This window comes from Lacerta agilis, chromosome 2, assembly GCF_009819535.1.
Source record: "Lacerta agilis isolate rLacAgi1 chromosome 2, rLacAgi1.pri, whole genome shotgun sequence".
Lineage (NCBI taxonomy): Eukaryota > Metazoa > Chordata > Lepidosauria > Squamata > Lacertidae > Lacerta > Lacerta agilis.
This window is the reverse complement of record NC_046313.1, coordinates 49014359-49025668: the sequence shown is the minus strand read 5'-3', so window position 1 is coordinate 49025668 and position 11310 is coordinate 49014359. Positions and strand designations below refer to the sequence as shown.

General features: G+C 39.6%; 1 protein-coding gene across 2 annotated transcripts; it reads right to left on the bottom strand.

Moving 5' to 3' along the window:
* LOC117041312 (uncharacterized protein C5orf47 homolog) lies at window positions 1-10891 on the bottom strand. Of its 2 annotated transcripts, XM_033139971.1 has the most exons (5): window positions 10264-10891; window positions 8161-8249; window positions 5013-5115; window positions 1596-1645; window positions 1-317 (listed from the first exon to the last, which is right to left on the bottom strand). In XM_033139971.1, exons 1-5 carry the CDS (start codon window positions 10688-10690, stop codon window positions 291-293), a joined length of 696 nt encoding a protein of 231 aa, XP_032995862.1. In that variant the 5' UTR covers window positions 10691-10891; the 3' UTR covers window positions 1-290. The 2 variants fall into 2 exon arrangements, with proteins under 2 accessions (XP_032995862.1, XP_032995861.1); XM_033139970.1 differs by lacking the exon at window positions 1-317 and having other exon boundaries at window positions 1621-1724; window positions 10264-10794.
* Between the last annotated feature and the right edge of the window lie 419 nt (window positions 10892-11310).

Below are 11310 nucleotides of genomic sequence, written 5' to 3'. Positions count from 1 at the left end.
ATAAAATCAACATAAAAATATTGTATTGTATTGTAATCATACAGCATTGTATTCCTTTATGAGCACCTAAACCCAAGTGCAAAGCTAATTTGCTTAATCACATTTAAACAAAATCAAACTTAGATTACAATTAACCTGTTACATGAAAAACACATAAATTCTTCCACATAACATGTATAGTATTTGCATTCCAGTACTTCTGACGCCAAGAATCTGTTTCTTAGGATTACTGGAAAACAGCTAAAATGCAAAACCTGCACTCAATCTTCATTTCCTTGTTGCTTTGTTTCCTACACCCATCCAAAAATTGCTTCATCCTAATGGAAAAGGGAGATTAAAAAAACCTTTGGTTATGAATCTCTTGTTTACAATAAACAGGCTTATTGAATAGTTATCTTTGGAAGAAGTCTGCTTTGCAAAGCAGCTGCTTAATTGCTCAATGCCTAGGCAACTTCAGGAGTTTCTGTACTGCCGTTTCTAGTTAAGTTTGCCTGACCAGATGAGATGGGCAAACAGACAGAAGGCTCCTTTGTTCTGTCAACCATCAGCTCTTAGGATGGTTCCTGATGAAATTACAATATAGAGCAAATTAAGGAAGAACTTCAGCATAGTCAAACCATAGTGCATCCATAGCTGAGGTGTGGAAAATATCATATCTAATATTTCCTACATGTTAAGTGTTGGATCCTACCAGAAACATTTCCCTTCCACAGAATTCTATGAGCAGGGGCTATTCTCCTGGTTTGGATCCCATATCAACCAGAAAATTTGGGCTAGATTCAAATACCGCATTCCATTAGCAGAAGCCAACATAAGGATGCCCCTAGTGCAATGAGGGTTTCCCCCGTCTCCTTCCCACACCTGCTGTTGAGGGTTACAAAATTCCCCAGAAGAGCATTCCTCCGGGCAAGTACAAATCCTTGTTCTGAAAGAACAATCACCTTAGCAATATGTTGAATTCCACCCAATATTTCTTGGGGTGGTATTCAACTAGGATCTAACTTACTCATGCTCATTAGTTTACATGGGTCTACTCTGAGTAAAACATAGCTGAATACTGCCCTTAGATTTAATTCTATTGTTTTTAAATCATGTTGATACCACAGCTTACAGCATTTCAAAATATTTAGCTCCAAAACCTGCAAAGTATCTAGGTGAAAAAAATATTTGTCTTGGCAACAGACCAAAGAAATATAGTAAACAATGTAAATTCTGTATGGCTTTTGCCTTTGCACAGTAAGATATATCCATGACTAAGATAGTTTACAAAACATAAATATGCCCTTCCTACCACTAAGCAAAGCTTCTCGTGGGCCACCTCTAGACAATTCACCATCAAAATGCCTCTCATATACCTGAGATAAGTTGATGATATGCATGTCAGTTGGAATGATAAATTAACTCTCATAGAATTTTACCACAGTTAACTGAAGCATTCCAAAAAGAGCATCAACATTTGCAATGCTAAATATATGAAGTGTACAGTCCATTGTCATCCCTGATTCTACAACTTTTGTTTACCTCTCTGTGAAAGTGTAGCCCTTATTAAACAATTTTCTATCACCATTATGTAATTGAAGCAGCGTTTTACTTACAGTGTCAATGCAGGAAGTCTCATTTTGTACATTCCCATTTACATCTCTGCCTGTGGGAAGAATTTCATGAGAACAAATATATCACTTTCATTTGTATTGGAACTCTCATTACATTTCATCTGAAGCAATCTATGGTATTAAAATTGCAACAATCACCTTTAAAGAAAACAATTTACAGAAATAACAAAATGTGGCATTAATAACCTTGTTTTTACTGTATAAACAAAAGTGCAAAACAATAACTGTTTGGTGCAAAACAGAGGCCTCTTGATTCAGACATGTTCTTCTGCATTTGCAGTCCTACTGTGATTACTCCAATGTATTTTTACTACTTATCTGATAAAGAATTCAGATCAATAGGAGACGTATCTCCTTAGTGCAATATTGTGCAAAAGCTGCTAATTAGAAAGAAGGCATTTGAATCAAGTGCTTTCAGCTAAATAGAGTTTAATAAGTGAGCCACTATTAAAGCTCTGGAAAAATGAACTACAATTAGCACTGAGGGTAACATAATGGTGCCTTTCAAAAAGAAGCAAATTATAGCCAAAGATTATTGCCACTATGTAATCCCTAATGGATGAGAGCAGCATCAGAAAACACAAGTAAGGGGGGGAAATACCAATGTCCATTCCTTCCTCCTGCTGTACAATCAAAGCTCTCAACTAGGCCATGCTTACTATTGTCAAGGCCAGTGGAAGAGGGATGCATTTTTAAGTGATTCATATCTGTCAAGACAGAATGTTAGCTTTGGGCTTTGTTTTGCTTTTAAATAAAACACAAATGCTCTGGAAAACCCTATAACTCTTTTTGTAATTTAGTGAGAAAGCAAGGCAGAAAAAGGCTGTAGGGGAACCTCAAGTACTATATTATGAATCACAGCTGCAGCAGCTGTAAACTGGGCGAGCAGAACCTCAGTCACAAAGACCACGAATTAGTTCCTCTACTTCCATACAGGTATTGCAGTGGTTTGGGAATACAGGAACAGAGAGGGGACATATAAATAATACTATATTCAGAGAGTGAAATCCACCCAAAATCCCCACTGGACATAGTTATTTGATACACACTTACCTGGAGTAAATTCCACTGGGTGGTATTCAACTAAGTTTTACTTTGAATAGACCCACTGTAATTAATGAACATGATTAAGTTGGATCCATTCATTTCAACAGACCTACTCGTGAGTAAAATTGGTTGATTACTTAGAAGTGAACTCTGTGGAATTCAGTGAGTGGTAAACACACATAGGAATTGGAAGCGCCACTCAAAACCATGGGATTTGCTTTCAGTCTAGGAGTGGGGCACAAGTACCTATTACTAATATTCTAAACGGCTTGTTGAATTTTGACTACTTACCTGAGCTCATTGGAGGAAGTTAGATACTGGTTTAATACCCTACTCCTATAGCGAAGCGGCAATCCTATACACACTTATCTGGAGAAAGCCCCATTGAACACAGAGTGACTTCTTCCAAGTAAAAATACATAAGATTTTACTGTGTCTGCACTGGCACAAAATCACTGTCATGGTACTGTCAATGTTTATGCTACTGTAACTGAAACCATGCTACTATAGCTCAAACCAGTCTACAATATTGGACTTTCCTAATAGATAATTAGAAATTCTAGCTAATTTAAGTTTGGCTATTTGGAGTTATATGGAATGTGAACAACAAAAGGAAATACAAAATATTGCTAACAGAATCTACCAATGGTTATTTCCAAATACCAATGCATATTCTATACTCACATAGTTTGCAGACCTCTATTGACATTAATGTAAGCTCAGCAGACAAACTGAGATATGTCACTTTAAATTTAACACATAACACTTAATGGATTGGTAAATCTGTTTCCTAAAACTAATTAAATTGTGAAGCCAGAAATTCCAATTATGATTGTAAGCATAATATTGTGTTACTTTGAATTGTGCAGCAGCTACAATGCTCTAATGGAAACTGCATCAATAGAATGTCAGTTTTAATTCATGCTTCATTTCCATCCATCTATTCATCATTCATTTGCATCCAGGCCTCAATTAGCTTCCAAATATTCTAATATTATATTAGTGCCCAAGTCATAGCCAGCATTCATTGGAAGCTCACTTATTTATGTAATACTCATATATTATAGGAAGTCATCTTCTAATTTACAGAAGAAACTCATTTTCATGATAGATTTTGTATCAAACGAGTATGGCAGCATCAAATATTTTTTATTTGATTTTACACGTGAAAGGTTATAACAATGCCAAATCCATAACCATATATAGAGATTTCTCTGAATCTCCAGATTTCCCACCCTCTCCTCCACGGGTCCTATTGTCAACATTTTCAACTGCATAATATTTCATAATCCATATTTTGTATCTCTCCATATTGTCCATAGTACTTGTTACATTACAAGTGTTGTTAAAATCCTGCTAATGTTTTCATCTGCTTACAGTGGAATCCTAAATAAAATTTTCCCATTCTTTCTTGAAGTTTCAAGAAGACTTTGTGCATCTCTCATTCACAGCATTGTAAAATGAAAGTATGGAAAGGAGAGGTAGATGGTGTCAGCTGTGATAGCTAGTTTAATCCTGGAAAAGTAGCAAGTATCACTTTTGCTAGGGAAGTTTAACTGTAAATTCTGCCCTCAACACCATCCCAGAGGCTGCAGAGAAAAGGAGTGACTGTTATTTAAAGCAATATAAAATGAATACAGAAGGTAAACCTCAGTCACCACATGTCAGAATACATGTAAAATACTACTTCCAGACAATTATTCTGATAAATATCCAGAAGTGTTTTATAAATGTGGAATAGGTACCGAGAATAAGTGGTATCTATCTCTTATATTCAAATATAATTTATGGATGGTATTGGAGCACTAGTGCCTATGGTGCAAGCCTGAGGCAGTTAGGGCTTTCTCTGTCCAAACCGTTAGTTTGAGTTCTGCCTGCAAGATTAGCAGAAGCCTGGAAATATTCTGAAGCATGTGTGCAATCTGTTCCCAAAGTACTTCATTGTGAGCTCTCCTTCCTAGAAGAAAGCCATTGTGTCCTGTATTAGCTCACTGCAGCATCGCTGCAATTTTCATAGGGAGCCCCTCATGAAACAATTCAAATTAGAACCCTATCCAACCAAAATTATCTCTGCTTCAAGTCTCATTCAAATCAGTGGAGACTTAATCATTCATTGACCACCTTCTCCTTTTTATTTCAGGGGCATTAAGCCCAACTAACTTTAGTTAGATTAGGGACACATTTTTCAGATCCCAATAAACAAAGGATTGGATGTTATTTAGCATGACAGAATGTAAATTCCATCTTACCAGATGATACTGGTGAAATGTATGTCTGGGTATCACCAGAACTTTCCACTCTGGGCATAGTAATGGAGTCAAGAGTACCACAAGAAGCTTACCTCTTACCTACCTTCACTTGGAAGTTCGCTACAGGACAGCAATCTGCTTCTAAAGTGTCCATTTTCTTCTATCATTTTAGAAATTACTTTACACACTCCAAGCCAGACTGTGGACTAGAAATAAAGATATGTGAGGTATGTCAACAGAACAACATTGCCTAATCTATTGATAAGAGTTTTTAAAATGTGAGAAGAGATAACACAAGTGCTTGTTTATTTACAGCTTGTTAAATGACTGGCCTTAAACATTATTTTCTTTGCTTTTGAAAGATCTAACCCTAAAAATGCATTATTTCACTTTTTGGTATTACTTATGAGCTAGCACCTCCAAATCTGGTCCAAAGCTAGATGCTGATCACTAAGGATTGTATCTTCTGGTGTGGTGTTGTTATAAGTCTAGTATATGAGTGATAAAAGATTCATCTTTGTCCCTCTGTGAAGCAAACCTCTTTCCTAACAGTATTTTCCAGAGCTATTTAGAACCAGCTTTTACATCATGGATTAGCAATAACACAGACAGTATTGACATTTCAATATTGACTGTATCTGTGTTGTCTGCTAACCTTCCAGGTCAGTTTTCTTGCTTGCATTTCACTCCCACTTCCTTTTTGTTTCAGTACCAATCTTTGCATATTTCCTATTTATATTTGCTTCCTCTTTCAGAATTTCAACAGAAAGGTTTTTCCCCTTTGTAAATGTTGAGGTTGTTCAATTGCATCCCTTGCATGCATGTACATGTGATGCTGTTTGCCAAAAAAAGAGGAAAGGGAACCATGAAACAGAATTCTTCAATAGCAGGGCTCCAGGACTGTAAAAAGAGAGTGTAATATTGGGCTGTAAGTTTTGACTAGGGGGATGAGATTCAAGTTCAGCTCCCTATTGAGGAAAGAAACTTGGGCTAGTCACTCTCTCACTAACCAAGCCTACCAGGTTGTAGCAAGGACAAAGAGAGAATCCCATTTACACCACCTTGAACTCTCTGGAGGCAGCAGATACACAGACCTAATGACATAGCATAGTATGGCGCCTACTAAAATGTCACACAAAATTATCTGTGTCAATTTGCAGAGTAGCAAAGGAATAAGAAAGGATCCATAATCAATTGTATGTGCCATACCAATGGGAAGCAGTTGACAAAAATATTGTATCTAGACAAATCATGCCAGAACTTGTATTTATTTAACAGTGGGGTTTTTTGGAATTTAATGAGATGGAAGATTTTGCATGAAAAAGGTTTGTGCATACAGATCACAGAAGGTGGTGTGGACTGTGCAGCACCTTCTCACATGAAGCAGCAGATTGTTTAACAAGCAGCCACAGCCATAGACAGATCTATATATTCTCACAGTCACACACATTATTGCACACATATGTACCGGTATATATTTCACAAAGAGCCCCCTGTGCTTCTAGGCACATGGGTATATGATCCAAATGAAATGTGTTTCCCTCCTTCACAGTTTAACATGTGCATTGTGTGTACGTGTTAAGAATAAAACTCATAAATCAGCCCGTAGTGGTAAAATACAACACTTCTTATAACCAATTGAACTGAAGTAGAAACTGGCACTGAAATCAAGCTGAAAATGTAATTCATGTACATTCAAAAACATGATGCCAACACAGTCAAAATTACTACTCTGTGATACATTCAATTACACAATTTGAATCACATCAATGAAAGTGGCAGAAGCCTAATGATAATAAGAGAGACTACGAGTTAGCCTTACTTCTAATGTTGAATTATAAGGCAAATTCCTTGTCCTTCTTGCAAAATATTGAATAGATAAACCATATAACAAGATGTTAAAATATTCCTTTGAAGGAAGTAGTTTTCCTCATTATTTTAAATCATGGATCAGTGACATTTGAATAAATTAAATCTGAGTTGATTACTTTACACATAATAAAACTATTAATCAGTTGTCAATTTAACAAACATGTCTGGTTTTACCCTCAGGCACTAGGTGAACTTTTCAGAGAGCACAGAATCGCATTTATGATACAGAATGAAATGTGGCATTCTACTAATATAGACTCTAGTCTCTTTTCCAGTCAATATATCCTTATATATTGCTACCCATCCTTTGGGAGGAAATGTAGGATATAAATTTATAATTAAAAAATTGGATGACCATTGTATTTTCCAAACTTTTAAAGCTGATCCTTCTTTTCTAAACATACTTGCCCTTCTAGAATCTTACCCTCCTCAGCAAAACTGCACCAACTATCACCATATCAGATGATCATGTGGAGATTATCATGCGTAATGACAGGCATCCCACTGCTACATGTGAGAATCTGTGGGTCAGGGTGAATGGTTATAAAACTGATAGTGTAATCAGCTGTTAAAGCTGCTGTGAATAGTCACTGTGCTTATTTGGTATACAGTTAGACTCAACCAAAATGACAGACTGTACATTTTGCATTTAATTGTCATTTAATCCAACTTTCACATTCTACCTCCCTTTATTCCAGAAGTGGGGAACATTTTTCAACCCAAGAGTCACATTCCCTCATGACCAACCTTCAAGGGGCCACATGGTAGTGGTAGACAGGGAAAAACAAGTCAAACAGGCATATAAAATCATGAGTGTTTCTCCCCGACCCCAACCTTCATTTCACCCCACAATCAAAGAAATCTGCTACAATAGGACAAGAAAACATGTGCTTACCGGAATTCAAGCCTGATCTTAGTCCCACCCACCCACCCGTTTTTAGTGCCTGGACATAATTCTGCAACATGAGAAATGGGATGTAAGTGCTGTTGAGCATGGGCAGAGTACTTTCCCTTCACTGCTAATTAATCACATCTGGGATTAGAGAAAGGCGCTTTCAATTCACCAAAATGACTTCTAGGCAAGCTTAAACCCTGACATCTTATCACTCTCTTCTTCATACCTGGCAGTATTTTAAATTCACCCACAACTGAGAACATAATCTGCTTTCTTAACATATTATCCTCTTCTGAAGCAACACACAGTGTATAGAACAATAAAGCCTCATCCTCCATAGAGAACCACTCTCATATTACACCTTAGCAGGGCCCAATTTGGTAGGGGACAGCTTCAAAGAATGCTGTAATGGCTAACCAGTTTTGGAACAGACTGCAAAGCACCTTCATTTTTTATTTCTAGTGCCATTGTGCTGATGTTCTACCTTTTTCTTTTGATGCCTGATCTCATGGTTATCAACTTCCCGAGATGGAGGAAATTCAAACGCATCTCCTTGAGTTTCCTTGCAGCCACCTATTAAAATAGTTGGATTTTATTTGCCACTGTGTTTCTGTTTCAGCTACTGATATCAAACTGCTACTATGTGGCTGTGAGACATCACAGATTTAAATCAGATCATGTAACTCTAATTAAAATCTTATTTCCCCCCACCTTCCATTGCAATCATGGTGCAAGTTTAGGAGCCAATCTCTCACAAACCACTTTGAAAGATCAATATTTCATATCACTTCAAAGCATGAATGTCAGCCTTGCAGAGGGTACAGCATAATGCTGCATTATGAAGCTCATATTGTTCTTCAGATAGTAGCTGGAAATGAAGGCAAGATGGCAATCAGAACTGGGGGCATGGGGAAAGAATTCAATGTTTCCTGCTGCTGCTGTGAGAAAGCTTTTTACTGCAGTACAAATGAGGGGTGGGGTGGGGGTTTTTCTGAATGTCTTTAGATGTGCCCAAAAAATATCATTAGAACTACCATTAAGGTTCTTTTTCTTCAGGGGACAGAAAGGATCTTTGGATAGGTTTGCCCTCCTACCTGCAGGACTATGCAAATAAAGTTGCTGCAGTCCTATATCCACTTACCTGGGAGCAAGCCCCAATGAACTTAATGGGGACTATTTCTGTGGTGACATATATACGATCAAACAATTAACTTTTTATAAGTGAATTATTTTCCAGCATTTATGGACATGGTATTATGTTCTGAAAAATAATTAATTTAAATCATGATATACTCCTTAATAGTTTAATAACTAAGACTACTAGCCTAGTACATCACGTATTCCCCAAATCTGTTCTGGAGGGTTGGGGGAAACCCTCAGAACAACGCATAGGAAAAGAGATGGGAGATTGTTCCATCTGGCAAGCAGACACGCTTGCAGTGACATCATAGCTTAATGCTGAATGCCATCCATGATTTTAGAAATAAATTTAAACCAAACTGAATTGGAGTGTGTAGAGTCAGTAAGATTGAATACATGTTTTTCTCAGGGAGAATTTCAGCAGGTGCAGGTTCTCCTGCTAGTGTTACAGTGACAAGAGAAACATATTAAATGCACCAGATGGAGACGAAAGTCCTGTTGAAAAAAATTGTGTAAACAAGAAAAATCGTACTCGCATCTGGCCCTTGTGTTTGTCTATTTGTTTGTTTGTTTATAAAAACTTTCCCCTTCTTTCACCTTAAGGTCCAAAGGCAGGCTATAATAATGTAATATAGTTATAAAAAACAGATAAAACCATTAAAATTACATTTATGTAAAGCCATTCCAAATGGAAATCTATAAAATCAGCCAGAGCCAGATCCACCCCCACCCCCTCCAAAAAAAAAGGCCAGAGTAGGAGATGGATCTTCAACATACAGAGAACGCTTCATAGCTGTAAAATGAAGATGTTGGAGAAAAACCTCTGCAGTGAGTTCCACAAGTTAGGCCGGGAATGTCACAGAGAAAGCTCATTACCCACAGGCTAGTAAAACTACCAAAGTAGTTTTCTGCAGCTCTTAACAACCCAGAAGGCTGATAGGAATGGGGCGTTCTTTTGGCTATTTGGGGCCTAAGTCGTTTAGACACTTGTGTTTAAATGCACCTTGAATCGGGCCTGGCAACAAACTGGCAACCAGTCTTGCACTGACACATGAAGAAACTTTAAAAAAAAATAAAAAATCCTGAGGGCCAGCAGGTTGCTGTCTGTCTATTTATTTTAACGGGGCAAGGCTTGGTATTGCAAGCTGTTAGAAATAAGAATCCTCTAAAATGAAAAGGCAGGCCCAACTTCTTAGTCAGCAGAACTATTTCCCACTCCTCAAGGGAGCACAATCCTATGCAAGGGGAAATCCCACATTCAAAATTGGCAAGAAACGATTCCGCCCGCCAGTTCCTTCATCCGGATTATTGCGAGACCCTCACCACCCCAAGGCAGAACCACCGTGGGAGAGAGAGGATATGCAAGGATTGCCAACCCTCGCCATTAACACCACGAGAATATTATCGGCAAGGACACGCGGCCTCCTGCCCTGCGCTCTGCTAGTACCCGCTTCTTCCTCGCCGTCAGAGCCTGTGGAGTTGGCAGCCGCAGCCGCCGCCGCCTTGCTGCTCCGCCCTTCGCGTGGCGACGGCGGTGGCTTGACCCCCACCAGCCTCTTGGCTCTGGGCCTCGTCGTCTCTCCTCCTTCCTCCCCGCCTCTCCTGACGCCTTTCGCTCTCGCCTCGCCAGGGGCTTTAAGCCCGAAGTAGGGGCTCCCTCGTTCCCCGGAGGGAAGACCGGCTGCACCCCGAGAGCCTCTTTTGCCCGAGAGCGCGGCAGCGGGAGACGCGCCCGAGAGGCAGGAGGCCTCCGGGTACCTCAGGTGGCTGCCGCCGCCATAACGAATCACGTTGCCGCAGCGGTGGCTGCCGAAACTGTTCACATAAACCACCGGCCGCGACCTGCCCTTTCCCAGGCCAGAGCGGGCTTTCATCCCGAGGGATGCGGAGCCTCGGATAAGGGGCTTTCTCCTGTCGGGAATACAAACGGGAAGGAGTTGTGGGGTGAGCCAATGAGTAGAAGCGGGGCGTCCGCACTGTCCCCATAGAGAATCCTGGGCCCTGTGGCTTGTGCAGGGTTGTTGGGAAGAGTAACTCTGTGAAGGGAAAACTACATTGCCCAGAATTCTTTGAGGGTGGGGGGAATGTGCCTGGAATGGCGTGTGTGTGTGTGTGTTTCCTGAAAACTGCACAGCCTTAAGCATTGGGGTGGAGGAGCACAAAATGAGAACACACTTATGCTTATTACAGGCAGCTTTTCCCAAGCTGGCCTCCAAACAATTTTTGGACTACAACTCCCATCATGCCTTGCCACTGGGCAGGCTAGCTGGCGCGGATGGTTGGCTGTTGGGAGCCCATTGTCATCTGGCTGTGCTAAGAATATTCCTGGGTGACTCATACTGCAGCAGCAGCAGTGAGTAAGCAACTTGTTTCCACGGAGGGGACTGAACTTCAAAATATTCCAGCTTCTTGCAGTGAAGAAAGCAGGTACTGTATTTATATTTAGCTCATCATCATCATCTGACAGCCAGGGGGTCAAGAAGAAGCAATCTGA

Excerpts from the sequence above, each read along its gene's own strand:
- LOC117041312 (XM_033139971.1), bottom strand. The coding sequence starts at position 10,690 with ATGAAAGCCCGCTCTGGCCTGGGAAAGGGCAGGTCGCGGCCGGTGGTT. Across the intron at positions 8,250-10,263 it reads TGACGGCGAGGAAGAAGCGG|GTGGCTGCAAGGAAACTCAA; the intron begins GTACTAGCAGAG and ends CTATTTTAATAG. Across the intron at positions 318-1,595 it reads AGACTTCCTGCATTGACACT|GATGAAGCAATTTTTGGATG; the intron begins GTAAGTAAAACG and ends CTTTTCCATTAG.